The sequence below is a fragment of the Phocoena phocoena genome, chromosome 8, assembly GCF_963924675.1.
Source record: "Phocoena phocoena chromosome 8, mPhoPho1.1, whole genome shotgun sequence".
In the NCBI taxonomy this organism is placed as follows: domain Eukaryota; kingdom Metazoa; phylum Chordata; class Mammalia; order Artiodactyla; family Phocoenidae; genus Phocoena; species Phocoena phocoena.
In genome coordinates this window covers 20,689,616-20,706,468 of record NC_089226.1, presented here as the reverse complement: position 1 = coordinate 20,706,468, position 16,853 = coordinate 20,689,616, and the positions used below count along the sequence as shown (strand labels likewise).

Here is a 16,853-nt window from a genome sequence, read left to right as displayed (position 1 = left end):
ATTCCCCCAAAGAAGCTTGGTCTTATCAATTTTAATGTAGATGAAGGCAGTGCTAAGATACACAGTTGCTTTTCTCTTTGGTTTTCCTCTCTGGGGAGCTGACTGTTCATCATGGTGTGACAGTCCAGGGAGGGAATTCACGGGTAACTCTTGCTCTTGGCAACTGTGTAACTGTCTAAGGAATTGTGGTTCTTGACCCACAGGTGTCCCTTTACTGCTTATTCTCTGTCCTCTTCCCCCCGAATGAACTTGGCATTATAGATGGGAAATATATGGGGAAAACATTGGAAACTAAAAAGCTTTTTATAAATGTACATTTTTATTGTTAGAATAAACATGTCCAATTTTATATACTGTGGAAAAAGATGTGGTAGAAAAGTATATATTTTAGGTACACTTTTAGGATTTAAGTTTCTTGGTTGAATTCTCCCATTGATTATAACTCTTGTGATTTTTGTGTGGCTCCCCAGGTTCGGGGCAAGTCACCCAGAACTCAAGCAGGTAGTGAATACCGGGAGTCCTGGCCCCCTAATTCAAGTAAGTACTCATTATTGCTTAGTAAGGACTCCTAGCATATTAGATCAGAAACTTAGTATTTATTATGCTACTGATATTTGGGGGATAGAGTTTTTCTTGTAGTACTTCACTCTTGTAATATGTTGTTTCTGTAGCAATACTAGAATTGAGTTATTTCTAGGACTGTGAAGACCCATAACAGCATCATCACCACCACCTGAGTACCATTTGGCCACGTGCAAGGTGCTGCTGATTCAGAGAGGCTAAAATATCTTAAATAAAATCTCTTTGGAAATATACAAGCTCAAAATAGTTACACCAAGCAAAGCAAAATATATAAAAAAAAAACACACTTAGAAATCACCCTAAAGTTCCAAATAGCACAGAAAATTTCCAGTTCTTCCTAGAGGCAAGAAGTTTAATTTCTTTGTGGACTTTCATTAAAACTTTGAGTGCATAGGTCATTCCGTTTGTTTGAACCTGCTCTGTGCCCACTCATTACATCTTTTTGCCTTGTTAATTCTGACAGGTTGGAAATCTACCCTGCCTAGTAATTTCTACTTTACTTTGCATCTTACCTTTTGGTCTAATAGCATTCACGTTTTCTTACCTTTTATAGTTTACCCAGGCCTAATCTTAAAATATCTAAATAATAATTTATAAAAACCAAATAGTTAAAGGCTGACCATACCAGATTTATATGTTAAATATATAATTTTTAAAACCACATTAATAAACAAAATCTAAAGTAAAACATTTAAAGCATTTGCACAAATATGAAAGGTAAAATATTTTTTTGTAGAGTAGATAAGATAGCATTCTCAAGCCTCTAGGTATCTTTTCCTCTTGAATGAGATCTTTACACTGGGAATGAAACAGATTATGTTAGTACCAAAATTAGTTTCAGTTTCTTTTTCTAGCATTGTTTTGACCCCGTCATTTCTGTTTTCTTGATAGGGTTTTTATTTTATTGTTATCCTCTTCAGTACTTCCTTTAGGTTAGTATAAACTGCCAATGTACATAGGCTAAATATTTGGAAATTCTTTTTCAGAAGTATAATAAATTTCTCCCTCCCTGGAATAATTCTCTTGTGTGTATGAATTACTTATTTAAAATACTACAAATAAATTCAGAGCTTCTTATAAACTAGGGTGTTAATCTAATATCTATATTTACAAATAAGCTGAAATGTCTTTCATCTAGAAATACAAACACTTGTGTAACTTGCTAGCCCTCTAGCTACTGGCTTACTTCTCTTATTCCCCTATGTCAAACTTCTTGAAAGAGTAGTCTGCAATTGCTCTTTTTTCATCCTTACCTCCCATTCAATTCTTAAACTACTAGTTGGACTAGTTGGACTCACTTACTCCACTTAGTGTTCTTTTTGTTGGATCACTGTTGACTTTCTCGTTGCCTAATCAAAGTGGTTACCTTATCTTCCATAGACTTTTCAAAAGCATTTACTATTCTTGAATAGTCTTCTTCTGGAAACATTTTTCTCCTTTAACTTTACTACCAAACAGTTATTCATTCAACAGATATTTACTGACCATCCATTATGTAGCACCCTTGTTAGGCACTGGAGGTATAGAGATGAACAAGATGGACTTGGTACTTGCTCTCACTGGATTGTAGTCTCATGAAGTAGATACAACCTCCTCTTCTTCTTCTCTGTCTAACCCTTGAATGTGCCCTGGGATTCCACTAAGGTCTAGACTTAGGTCTCATATTCTTTATAGGTGATCCCTTCTACTTCCATGGCTTCAGCTACTCTTGTGTGCCAATTCTTCTTTTTTTTTTTTAACATCTTTATTGTAGTATAATTGCTTTACAATGGTGTGTTAGTTTCTGCTTTATAACAAAATGAATCAGTTATACATATACATATGTTCCCATATCTCTTCCCTCTTGCGTCTCCCTCCCTCCCACCCTCCCTATCCCACCCCTCCAGGCGGTCACAAAGCACCAAGCTGATCTCCCTGTGCTATGCGGCTGCTTCCCACTAGCTATCTACCTTACGTTTGGTAGTGTATATATGTTCATGCCTCTCTCTCGCTTTGTCACAGCTTATCCTTCCCCCTCCCCATATCCTCAAGTCCATTCTCTAGTAGGTCTGTGTCTTTATTCCTGTCTTACCCCTAGGTTCTTCATGACATTTTTTTCCCTTAAATTCATGTATATGTGTTAGCATACGGTATTTGTCTTTCTCTTTCTGACTTACTTCACTCTGTATGACAGACTCTAGGTCCATCCACCTCATGTGCCAATTATTCTTAAACTTTCATCTCTAACTCCAAACCTTTTCTGAGCTTCAGGGCCGTATTTTTGAATGCCAACTGGGTATCTCTGTAGGTTGAAAGGCACTTCAAACTCATGTGCAAAACTGGATACAAAACAATAGAGTGGAAAAAAGATGGAGTATAGAATCAAACAGATCTGCGATGCACTTGTAGCTATCAGCAGAGTATATCATGGGCAAGAGTATTAATTAATGTTGTATTTTAGTTTTCACATTTATGTAATGGAGATAATCGTGAAGGATTATGAGCATTAAGTACAATATTATATGCAAATAATCTGGTGTTGCGTGTGGCATGCGAGATATGCAAGGCTATGCTCTTTCTCCTTTTCACTACAGTCAAATCTCCTAAAAGAGCAATCTTCTCTCTGAACCCACTTCCTGTCTTGCCATTTACTCTTAAGGAAAAACAACAACAATACTTATTTAAAAAGTAATACAGTAGACTAGTGGAATAGAATTGAGAGTTCAGATAAAACCCATGCATCTATGATCATTTGACCAGCAAATAGTATCTTCAATAAATGGTGTCAGGACAACTGATATCCACATGCAAAAGAATAGAGTTGGACCCCTACCTCACACCATGTACAAAAATTAACTCAAAGTGCATTATTGACCTAAATACAAGAGTTAAAACTATGAAAGTGTCAGAAGAAAACACAGGGGGGAATATCCATGACCTTGGATTCTTCGACATCAAAAGCATGAAAAAAATAGAAAAATTGGACTTCATCAAAACTGAAAACTATTTTGCATCAAAGGACATTAACAAGAAAGTGAAAAGACAACCAGAATAGGAGAAAATATTTGAAAATCATATATCTGATAAGGGCCTGGGATGAGCAATATATAAAGAACTCTTACAGCTTAATAACAAAAGACAGAAAAATCTGATAACAAATGGGCAAAGGACTTGAATAGACATTTCCCTAAAAAAGATAAATAATTGACCAATAAGCACATGAAAATATGCTTAAAATCATTAGTTATTAGGGAAATGCAAACCAAAACTAGAGTGAGATACCATTTCACGCCTACTAGGTGGTTCCAAAAAAATGGAAAATAACAATTGTTGGTAAGGATGTGGAAAAATTGGAGCCCTTATACATTGCTCGTGGGGATGTAAAATGGTACAGCCACTATAGAAAACACTTTGGTGGCTCTTCAATGAGTTAAACATAGAATTACTATATGACCTAGCAATTCCATTCCTAGGTATATACCCAAAAGAATTAAAAGCAAGCGTTCAAAAAAAAAAAAACTTGTACATATATGTTCACAGCAGAATTATTCACAATAGCTAAAAGGTGGAAGCAAGCCAAATGTCCATCAGTTGATGAGTGGATAAACAATTTCTTATATATGCATACAATGGAATATTATTCAGCCATAAAAGGGAATGAAGTACTGATACCTGCTACAACGTGGATGAACCTTGAAAATGTTAAGTGAAAGATGCCAGACACAAAAGGGCACAATTTGGATGGATCCTTTTATATGAAATGTCCAGAACAGGCAAATCCATAGAGACAGAAAGTAGAGTAGATTAGACAGATGTCAGGATTAGGAAGGGAGTGACTGTTTAATGGGTACAAGATTTCTTTTAAGGATAATGGAAATGTTCTGGAACTAGATAGTGGTGATTACACCACACTGTGAATGTACTAAATGCCGCTGAATTGTACACTTTAAATGGTTAAAATGGTGAGTTTTGTGTTATGTGAATTTTACCTCAATTTTTAAAATGTGAATTTTAAAAAAGACCTGGAAGGAGCCTTGTTCCTATGCTAACAGAAAGAAAAGGTTGAATAGTCCAAAATACCATAACTTTCTTGAATCCATCAGAGAGATGAAATCAGAGGGTAGCTAACTAGCCAGAAATGTAAACAGGTCCCTCAGTGGACAGATAGGATACAGCACTTGTTCACTTGTGGCAGAGCATGGGAGGAAGATGGGACCACCATACAAACAGCTAAGATTTTAATGAATTGTGAAAGGCGTTGCAGAGATTATAGGAACCCTGGGGGCCATGAATGCAAGAATAGTTTGCACCTACTTGCTGACTCTTCCATCGACTTCCATTTGGGTGCTTATGACAAAGATTTGTTGTGGGAACAGAGTCTAGAGAAAACCTGTTTTGGTGGTGGAGGCCCAGAGCAGGGGAGCACCTGTCACTGCTGGAAAAATGTGAAGCCCCATCTGGACCTTTGTCCCTTAAAGAACAAAAGTCTTAAGCCACTAAGGAAGGGGAGCAAATTCTGTTGCCCCTCCCTCCCTTTCCCAGGCAAAGGTGAAGACCTATTTCAGCTAGGGGGAAGAAAAAAGGATGAAAGCGCTCTCTACCCCAGGGGAGTGGCAGGAAACTGTATTGGGCTCAGATCACTAGAGGTTGCCTACCACTGGGGAAAGAGTAGGATCACTGAGAAAGCCCCACCCTCAAGACTGAGGTTGGATCATGACAACAGAGAAGCCCCCCTTATCCCTCACCACCAGATGAGCAAGTACCGTGTAAGAAGCAATAGCAGTCTGCCTCTGTGGGAGGGGCACACGTGTGAAGAGACTGACTCTGAGGCACAGGCACACAAGTAAAGTCTAAAGTTGAGGGTGGAGCAGGAATATTGAGGAAAAACCCTCCAGCAAACCAGCTACCTTCCTAAACATAACCCTAGAGATATTTGAAGGTGATGATGTGCTGAAAGTAACCTTAACAAAAATCCCAATCCCAGCTCAATTCCTGACTAGATTGGCTCAGCTGTCCCCACCAATGGCCGGGAAGTACAAGCAGTGTGCCCATTTCTAGACATAAACCTTTTTTACCTTAGTCTCTACTGTCTTACACATGATGTCTGATAGTCAATGAAAAAATTATGAGGCGTCCACAGAAGCAAGAAAAATAAAAGCCACTGTCAAGGGTCCATAAGCGTCTATTCAAGAGTAGACTCAGATATGACTAGGATGTTGAAACCATCAGAAAAGGAATCTTTAAAAACTTTGTTAATGGCTGAAGTAAAAATGTTAATATAATGCATGTACAGGTGAGGAATTTTAGCAAAGATATGGAAATTATGAAAAGGAGTCAAATGGAATGTTAGAAATAAAAATAAATATTGCAAAGATAAAGGGTGCCTTCAGGGACTTCCCTGGTGGTGCAGTGGTTAAGAATCTGCCTGCCAATGCAGGGGACACGGGTTTGAGCCATGCTCTGGGAAGATCCCACATGCTGCGGAACTAAGCCCATGTGCCACAACTACTGAGCCTGTGCTCTAGAGCCCCCGAGCCACAACAACTGAGCCCGTGTGCCACAACTATTGAAGCCCACTCGCCTAGAGCCTGTGCTCTGCAACAACAGAAGCCGCCACAATGAGAAGCCTGTGCACCGCAATGAAGAGTAGCCCCCACTCACCACAACTAGAGAAAGCCCACGTGCAGCAACGAAGACCCAATGCAGCCAAAAATAAATAAATTAATTAATTAAAACAAAAAAGTGTGCCTTCAGCAGGTTCATCAGGGTCATCAGAAGACTCAACACAGCTAAGGAAAGAATCAGTGAACTTGAAGATAGGTCAATAGAAATTACCCAAACTGCAATACAAAAAGAAAAAGAATAGGAGAGAGGAAAAAACAAACAACCCAGAGCATCCAGTAGCTGTGGGACGATATCAAATGGACTAAGTAAGATACAAGTAATTAGAATCCCTGAACAAGAAGAGATAGAACAGGGCAGAAGAAGTATTTGAAGAGATAAAGGCCAATTATTTTCCAGAAATGCTTTAAAAACATCACACTACAGATCCAAGAAGTGCTGAGCATTCCAAGAAGTATGAATAGCAAAAACAACAAAAGAGTCAAATTGCTGAAAATCAAAGAAAAGAGAAAATCTTTTCCCCCTTGAAGAGGGGAAAATTACTACATACGGAAGAACAAAGATGAGAATTACAGATTTCTTTTTAGACCTTGCAGGTTATAGGATAGTGGGGGGATATTTTTAAAGCACTGAAAGAAAAAAATCTAGAATTCTACAAAAATTTCTATAAAAAAAACTAGAATTCTGTAGGTAGAGAGTATATATATATATATTTTTACACAAAACCAAGAGAATTCATAACAAGCAGACTTGCATGGCAGGAAATGTTAAAGTAATTTCATCAGACAGGAAGAGTATGATATGAAAGAAACTGGGAGATGCAAAAAAAGTGGTTAAAATGAAGGTAAATATAAAAGACCTTCCCCCACTTATTTTTAATTGCTCTAAGAGATAACAGGCTGTTTAAGGCAAAAAATGTATTGATGTATTACTGGTTTATGCCATATGTGAAAGTAAAATGTATGACAATAATACAGAGATTGGGATGGAGGAATTAGGACTCTACTGTTGTCACTTCTGTAGTTCTTACATTACATGTGATGCAGTAAATATCATTTGAAAGCTGACTGACTAATTAAAGATGTGTATTTAAATCCAAGAGCGACCACTAAATTTTTAAAGAATTAAATGACAAAATTAATAGTGGAGATAAAAAGGAATTGTAAAAATACTCAATCCAATAGCAAAAGAAGTAAAATATCTCACTATTTAAAATATAGTTTCCATGTTGAAATGGTGTATTCAAACTGAGAATCTAAACACACTGGGCTTTGAAGACAATACCAAAATATATACATGTATACATACATATATATACATATATACACATACACACATACACACTCCAAAAGCGGGGAGAAAAAGAGGATAAAAGAGAAAAGGAACAAAAAACATGGAACATATAGAAACAAGGGAGATGATAGATTTTAAAAATAATCTGGTTTTTATTACATAGCTTTTTACCACTTACAAAATTATTGTTTATCAGCATCATATTAATTGAGAAGCAGCCTTGTTTGATGGGGAAAACATAGCTCAACATTGTGAAGATGGTTCATTCTCCCCAAATGATCTATAGCTTCATGCAATTCCAATAAAAATCCTATCAGACTTTTCGTAGATATAAACAAGCTGATACTAAAATTTATATGGATGAGACTAGAATAGTTCAAAAAAAAAAGTTAAGAAAAAATAAAGTAGTTGAAGTGCCGCACTACCTGATTTCAAAACTAACTATAAAGTTAGAGTAATCAAGACAGTGCAGTATAGGTGAATGGTAGACACATAGGTCATTGGAACAGAGTAGAAAGTTCAGAAATAGACTTACTTATATTTGGCCAGTTGATTTTTAACAACAGTGCAAAAACTATTTGATGGCAAAAGGATAGGCTTTTCAACAAATTATTCAGAAAAAGAGCATTGACCCATACCTCATACCATATACAAAAAATCAACTCCAAATGGATCATAAACCTAAACTTAAAAGCTGAAACTGATTTGTGATGCCTTTTAAAATCATGTATTAAATTTACACACACATGTATATGCAAGGCTATGTTTCTGGGTCGTTTATTCTCTGAGGTTTTTGTATATGATTTTTATAGTATTGTCACCCTGAAACAGCAATTTTCATTTTATCACATGAGTTAATGTTGAGTAAGACTATTTTTCCCTCATTAATCTTTTTCTGTTTTACTCGAAAAGCCTGTGCAATCCAACTCAGCCTTCTTCATTAGTCACCTGAAACTCCTCTCACTGATGTCATCAGTGACCTGTTTACCAAACCTGTCTTTATCTACTAGACCTCTGTGTGGCATTTGACATACTCTTACCTTCAAATTCACCTAAAATGTGTACATAACATTTTTTCGGTCAGCTTGGGCTGCCATAACAAAATACCACAGACTGAGTGACTTAAACAACAGAAATTTATTTTCTCACAGTTCTGGAGGCTGGAAGTCCTAAGATCAGGATGCCAGTGTGGTCAGGTTCTGCTGAAGGAGGGCTTTCTTCTTGGCTTGCAGATGGCTGCCTACCTGCTGTGTCTTCACATGGTGGAGAGAGAGCGCTCTGGTGTCTCTTCCTCTTCTTACAAGGGCGCCAGTTCTATGGGATCAGGGCTCCACTCTTATAACCTCATTTAACTTTAATCCCTCCTTAAAGGCCCTATCTGTAATACAGTCACATGGGAGTCTAGGGCTTCAACATATGAATGTGGGGAGGACACAACTGAGTCCACAGCAATATTATTTTCATGTTTTATTTTATTATATTATAACTGTTTTGCTATTTTACCCCACTAGACTTTGAGCTCCTTAATGGGTGGGAATTGTACCTAGTTTATCTTTGTATCTCTAGTACTTGATACATAATAGGCACCCAGTAAACATTTTAAATGGATGATACTTCTGTTCCCCTATCTTAGGTACTGGTAACTACCATGCATCTGTTTTCCTAGATCATAAATCTTGGTTATTTTTCCCTTTCCCTTTTATCCTTGATGTTCAACTATATCCAAAGTACTAAGACTTTTACCTTCTAAAGTTCTCTCAAATCCATCCCTTCTCTAGCTCCAGGGCTATATCTTACCCTTCCTCATCTTTCAGATTATTTTAATTGCCTCTTAATGGGATTACTGTTTCCAGAATTTCTCCCATCCAACCCATACTAGACCCATACTTGCTGCTAGACTGACCTTTCTAAAATGCCAGTCTGATCGTATCACTTCCTTTGAATATCTCCCCAGAGCTTAAGACTAATATCTAAACATCTTAGCCTGGCAGAGTCCTTTGTGATCTGGGCCCTGCTTTATTATCCTCATCTTCCACTACTTCCCAATGTATTACTTACACTCCAGCCTTACTAGTTGAGTTTCAGTTTTATAAATACATGATCCATCCCTTTTCATGCCTTTACAAGTATCCTTCATTCTGGGAATGCCCTTTCCAACTTCTATATCTGATATATTTTTTAGGTGCTTTGTTTAACAATTCTCCAACTATGGGACCTTTCTGACCTCTTCCAGGTAGAATAAACTACTTCATCTTCAGTCTTCTTGTGCAGTTTGTACCAATCTGATTTTAGTGTATTGTAATTATTTATTATCATACCTGTCATCTATATTGGACTGTAAAATCTTTGAGGTCAGAGGCATATAATTAATTTTATATTCTCAAAATCTAGTGCATGGTAAGTGCTCAATAAATGTTTGTTGAATGAATGAGTGAAAGGATCCATCATAAATTTAATGATAAGAGTGAATATTTTATTTTATTAAAAAGCCAGTGTGTGCCAGGCCCTGTTCTAGGTGATGGAGTCAAAGGAACATCGTGGCATGTAGGTTTCAATAATTAGCATTCTTTGAAAAAAATTCTGAAAACTGATTGATTGCTGTGCGAAGAGAGAATGTTCCCTTGTCTTTCTCTCCTGTATTATTCATCCCTCCTACTTCCTTATTTTAAACCCCTTCCTAGGGAGTTCTCTCGTGGTCCAGTGGTTAAGACTCCATGCTTTCAATGCCGAGGGCCCTGTTTTGATCCCTGGTTGGGGAACTAAGATCCCACAAGCCGCACCGTGCGGCCAAAAAATCAAAAACAAAAACCAAAAAACCCCTTCCTAGAACTGCTCTCTGGTGGCTGCCTGTTTGATTGGGATAAATGCCTAGAATAAATGAAGAAAACGTGTAGCTGGAATTGCAGGAGTTATTTTAATAAAAGTTTAATTATTTTTGGTCCTTGTGATAAAAGTTTTTAATTGGTCTTTTCTTCTATTCTCTTAAAGTCATAATCACAAATAACTCATTGATTAAATTTTTCCATAAGTACCTATACAAAGAATAGAGACAAGATATGGATTAAGAAATTTAAGTTAAAAACCCCGGGGACCGGGCTTCCTTGGTAGCGCAGTGGTGAAGAATCCGCCTGCCAGTGCAGGGGACACGGGTTTGAGTCCTGGTTGGGGAAGATCCCGGATGCTGCGGAGCAACTAGGCCCGGGCGCCACAACTACTGAGACTGTGCTCTAGAGCCCGTGAACCACAACTACTGAGCCCGCGAGCCTAGAGCCCGTGCTCCGCAACAAGAGAAGCCATTCCAATGAGACGCCTACGCGTGGCAACGCAGAGTAGCCCCCGCTCACCGCAAATAGAGAAAGCCTGCACGCAGCAATGAAGACCCAACGCAGCCAAAAATAAATAAATTTATTAAAAAAAAAAAAAAAAACACGGGGACCAACACATATAGATCCTGTGTAGCTAAGGAATAAAAGTAGACTTTTTGCCTTTTAGACTGGAAATATAAGGCCTCTTGGAATCTGAGTTTCTACGGTTACTTTGCTTCTGTGTTTCTTGTTCCTAATTAGTTGTCTTTTCATTGAAGTGCAAGTGCATTGTCTACCACTGACCTCCGCAGTCTAAATGCTGGCAGTGTCTGCAGCTCCTGCTGTGTGTCCATTCTGCCCTAGCTGAAATTTTGCCTGGCTTCTCTGACCTCTTGACTCTTGGCAACAGTGCCTGTCAGAACAGTTGCTGTTCCCCTGTTAGAATCACCTGTGATGGGTGAGAAATGATGGTCCTTGTGATAGCATCCATGTCCGAAGCACCTCTTGTCTTAGTGGCCCCAGTGGTGACTTCCTGTGGGTCACACACCCTGTGGACAAGGTGTTTGGCAAGAGTGTGAAAACTGTGCTATGACCTCAGGCAGCTTCATTCTCCTGGGACATTTTGAATAACTAGAAATGATGGGTTGTTGGAAGCAAATTGAATGTTCTGACCACAAAGTCTCTCTCTGATTGCAGAGTTGTCTCACTCACAGAGCTCTCCAGCTGTCAGCAGCGCCTGCACGAAGGTGCTCTATTTCACTGACCGGTCACTTACGCCCTTCATGGTCAATATACCAAAGAGGTGAGATTCTGGGATCATTATTTCTCCTTTAAAAAGGACAGGAAGGCAGAATCATTAGTTACTGCCCATCTAACCAGCTGCAAGGTGTTTGAGAAGCAGTGTAGTAAGAAGGGCACAGGAGATAGAGATTCAAGTTCTAGTTTCACCACTAACCAGTGGCATTACAAGGTACAGACACAATAATAGTGCTTCCAATCCTGATATGCAAAGATGCTCCAAGTTAGGAAAGCAATTTTTTAAGTGTTCAAAATAGCTTCTGCTGATAGCTTTGGATTACAGCCTGGCATTCCAGGGCTACTTATTACTCATTGATCTTTGTTACTATTTGATGACTGCAGCTAACCTATAGAGAATTCATGTTAAAAACCTTCAAACACTCAATTAATATACTCCCTTCTAAGGTAAATGGCTTTGAAATAAAGATTTTTAAACTCTGGAACCAACTGCTGAGAGAGGTGATAAGATTTCCCTTTCCTAAAGAGTCTTGCTTGGTTTGTGTTAGAGGGGAGCTTTCTGAAGTAAAGATGGTGATACTTGATTTAATTCTACCAGCCTATAGAAATGGAATTGTTGCAAAGAAGGAAATCAAGAGAACTTAGACATATTGATAGTTTAACAAATTAGATTTCAGAGACTTTGTGTCTTATTTTCAGAGTAAAACAGAAAAAAAGTAATTTGGCTGCTGCCAAAGCAATAAATCTATTTTAAATTCTCAGATCAACCCATTAGTAATGCCATTTTCATTCCCTAATAGTGACTGGCTCCCTAACTTCTGCTGTTTCAGAATCGTCTGGGTTATCAAGGGTGGTGACCTAACAAGGCCACGCTGTTTCTGCCTCCAGAGACTTTGGCAGGGGCCTGGATTTAAAGCTGACATCTTATCTTTCCAACCTACTGATAAACGGTCTATTTTAGTGTTCTCTCTTTTTGTTGCAGGTTGGGGGAGGTGACACTGAAGGATTTTAAAGCAGCTATTGACCGGGAGGGAAATCATCGGTATCACTTCAAAGCACTGGATCCTGAGTTTGGCACTGTCAAGGAGGAGGTACAGAATCCACAGGGAGCCTGGGTGGTGGTATTGCTGGTTGTTCTTGAACCCTAAAGACTTCTACTCAAGGACTAGTACCCAGAAGTACCTCAGTTCCCTAACCAGGTCAGAGGAGTTTCCCAGTGCCTCCAACCAGTTGATTACTCTAGACTGAGAAGGTTCAGGGAATGGCCCAAGAAGTTGATAGCTTCTTTAGTTCAAGGTCTTAATCACTCTAATCAAACTTGGATAGAATTTTTATTTTAAAAAGGAAAAAGTTTTGTTAGGGAAAATAAAGAACCTACATTGAACAAATGCTTGGCTTTCGAGTCTCTTTTCTATCTGTAACCAAACCTTAGAAAACTTTCTGCTTCCTATGTAGAGCAAAATAAACAAACTGGCATGAATATATGAAACTGTATATTGTGGTGGTAGTTTCTCATATAATGAAAATGAGGAAATTCTGCAAAGTCATCTATGCTTATTCTCAACTCCTTGACTATTTTCTTAGCTTATACTTCTACTTCTTTTTGTAATATATCTGCCCAAAACAGACCTTTTCTTCTTTTTTTTTTTTTGAAAGAGAGTTCTGAGTCATGACGTATTAGGAGCGCTCTCATAGTGGTTACAGAATGAAAAAGGTTGGAAAAGCCAATACTTTATTTTGTAAAGATTTCCTGGACTTTCTTGGCGGTCCAGTTGTTAAGACTCCTCACTTCCACTGCAGGGGCCACAGGTTTGATCCCTGGTCGGGGAACTAAAATCCTGCACGCTGCGTGGTGCAGCCGGAAAAAAAAAAAAGATTTTCTCACTGAAATGTTTTAATAACCCTTTCTGTTTATTAGTGGCTTAGGAAATGAATTGAACGAATGAGTGAAAAGAACTGCATGCACACATGTTAAGATTGGTCTTTGTTCTAACCCTTTCTTTACAATGCTTCGGGCCAAAATTTTCCCCTTTCTCATTTTTTAAATGCTTATAGTACTGCTTTCTTTTGAGAAGCCCAGAGTGCTCTATGGTTAGTAATTTATTAATTCTTATAAATCTCTATGAGCAAAGCAGTACTAGAGGGATGCTTTTACCATTTCATAGATGCGGAACTAAGGATATATAAAGCATATATATATATATATACACACACACACATACAGTGTTGACCTTTGAACAGTATGAGTTTGAACTGCATGGATCCACTTATATACAGACACTTTTCAATAAATACCTACTACAGTATTACACAATCGGCAGCTGGTTGAATCTGAGGATGCAGAACTGTGGATATGGAGGGCCGACCGTGAAGTTATATGTGGATTTCTGACTGCACAGGGCCAGGGCAGGGAGGGGGGGCGGGCAGTGTCTCTAACTGCTGTGTTGTTCAAGGGTCAACTGTATATATATATTTTTTACCAGTTATAACTTTAGGGACAAAACCAAAGGGACATAGGCTCTAACTCAAGGCTTTCCTCTATACTTTTTTATCCTTTATGTCTGAGATCTTCTTTTTCAACCACAGATGTTTAGTGAGACCCCCTGTCTTATAATTTTTTCATGGTGGCTTTTCTTCTTTCTCTAGGTTTTCCATGATGACGATGCCATCCCTGGATGGGAAGGGAAAATTGTAGCCTGGGTGGAAGAAGACCATGGAGAGAATTAATGCTGACTATTAGATTGAGGGCTTGTGGAACTTGGCAGTCCCTGGCTGCTTCACTCAGGAGAGAAGACTAAAACCAGAATACACTAAGAAGTTTTTAGTTTGTGCTGCCAAAACAGAAGCTTCTCCAGGCGTGACAGCTATAGGCCAGTCCTATTTCTGTGCCTGGCACGTGTGGTACTTAAAGTCCCTGTCCAAAAGTAGACCATGGGTTCTTGTGGAGTTCCTTGTCCGTGGGAACACAGTGTTTTATTCTACTCTGAGGACAACAAACCGAAGGCCTTAACCATTGGGGATGGATGATCCCACTCCTTTATGGGCATGGCTGCTATTATCTGGAACCTGGGAACTGGATGCATCACTCCTGTGTGTTACAGTATTATTTTAATTGGCCTCAGTGGTTGCAGCAGAGTACCAGCATTTGTACTCACAGACAAGGTGAAGGTACCAGCTTTTTTGCTTCTTTGCAGCTATTGCAAACCAAGAATAACTCGTAAGGTGGTACCAAAGATGAAAGCCCACTCTTCAGGAATTTTTTGGACTGGACATGGATGGTGCTGAATTGTTGAATGGATTGAAAAAGGGCTGCCCATATTGTGCTATATACTATGCTAAAACCATAATTAAGTAAGACCTTGGGCTGCCTCTTGTGTCTTAACTGGTTTTGCAACTTGTCCTTTAGCCCACAGAGGGCATATTTCATGTACTGCTCATTTTCTCCGGGGACTCTTTAACTTTAGAGCCATTTTTTCCCCTTCCAACTGATGAACTTTGTGTTTGAAAGGAATAAGGAGTGAAAGTCTCCTTTCAAATCCAGGCGGGTATGGAAAGGTGCTGCTACCCATGTCTTCTTGACTTTCTTTCTCTCATGACTTTCTTTAGCTCATGGCATCTCCTTTGCAGTCAAAAGGAAACAGACCATTAGCTTCAGTATTTGTGATTTATAAGTACTGAGCATGAGTTACTGGTCTACCCCTCTTCATTTCAAGGCCAGAGTTATTTTCTATTATATATTTAGTCTAGGCTGATCCTTTGGCCACAAAAGAAACCATGGGGGCATGGAGCATGAGTTGTGAATGGCAGGGTTGATTCTGGGTGATAACACCTAGAATCCTTTCTCATGTGCAACACTGTCAAGTGTAGAAGCTAAGATTTAAACTTTCAGAGATTACTTTATATCTTGAGTTTTCTCGTTCATTCACCAAGCACCATCAACCAATCAGATATATCAGTCTCTCTGCCTGTGATCACCAGTGTACACTGCCAACCAGAAGAGTCAGACAGATCAGCTGTGGGTTCTTGACCTGTCTGTCTCTAGTTCATCTCCCCTTTTCAGCCATTTCAACAGACGACTGATCGGAGCTCTGAGATGACATTTTGTTGTTTTATACAGATGTGTCTTTAAGTTCATGTTTGGAGAATTCTTTTCTACTCATTTGCTTTTTGTCCAAGAACCATGTCTATTTTTATAACTTGAGTGAGAGTTCTGTATATTCTCACATTCTGTATACCAGATCCATTTTCTAGAGAACCCAGTTGCTTTTATAAAAGCCTGTTGCTTTTATACAGGCTCTGCTCTTCTTACCAGCCCTTGTGGTTTCGGAACAAGCTTTATTTTATTACAAGTATACTAATGACAGATTATTCCAATTCTACCAGCCATTTTAGTTATGGAGTTAGTTTTACGGAACCTATTTGATGGCTCCTCTAGCTGACAGAAGGAACTCAAAAGACACCTGATGTCCTTCATGTAAGTTTACCTGGTCTCCTCCTACTGAAGAATGATTTCTCATCAGAAATGACTGGGAAAATTTGGGAAAGTCATTTATAAGCAAGAATAATTCATTATGAAAGCAAACAGAAGAAAACAGTATATTCTCCATTCCCCCCCCAGCCACCCCCCCACCAGGAAATCTGGAGAAGAAGTCCTCATGTCACCAGTTTCTCTGTTGCATGTATTTTAGTGTTTTGCTATAAGACAGCATGAGGGTTATCAGGCCAAAATTTGTTATTGTATTTTCAGTACCATGTATTTTGAACATCTGTCGCTTAAATCAGTTTTACTTGTCAGTTTTCTTTCAGCAAACATTCTTACTATATGTAGAATTTAACTTTTCAGAGAAAATTAAATCAGAGAAAATTTTCAGAGTCCTCTACCTTCTTTGTCTTTTATCTCTATGTCTTTTGGAAAAGGAGCTGCATGGCCTTAGTGCCTCCACAGAAAGCTTAAGTTGAATTAATAGCTCATTAATCTCATATGCCACGGGTGATACCTAAGCACCCCCATTACAGGATGGCACACCAGAGTGTTTGTATAAAATGTGTTGGTAATCCTCATTCCAGTTTCTAAACAGAGGAGCCTTCTAGGAGGAGTGTGCATTGATTCATTCTGGTTTGAATCGTCTCCTATTTGATACACTAGGAGGCCTTTTGACTTATTCAGAGCATTACCCCCTACTGGCATTTGTGTGGGACAGTCCATCCTGCTACTGCTGAAGTTCTCTTTCTTTGAGAAAACTAAGGAACTAGAATGTTTAGAGTTCATGAAATAATCTCTAAACCTGATTTAAAAAATGACCCTCTCACAAAAAC

The 16,853-nt window shown here is 38.6% G+C and overlaps 1 protein-coding gene across 2 annotated transcripts in view; it reads left to right on the top strand.

Annotated features, from left to right (window-relative positions):
* Positions 1-14,264, top strand: part of DIXDC1 (DIX domain containing 1) — a 60,734-nt gene extending 46,470 nt beyond the window's left edge. For both annotated transcript variants that reach the window (XM_065882065.1, XM_065882067.1), the window contains 4 exons: positions 471-537; positions 11,478-11,583; positions 12,520-12,628; positions 14,184-14,264. In XM_065882065.1, the coding sequence (XP_065738137.1) occupies positions 471-537; positions 11,478-11,583; positions 12,520-12,628; positions 14,184-14,264 (363 nt within the window). The remainder of the gene's footprint in view (positions 1-470; positions 538-11,477; positions 11,584-12,519; positions 12,629-14,183) is intronic.
* Positions 14,265-16,853: the final 2,589 nt, after the last annotated feature.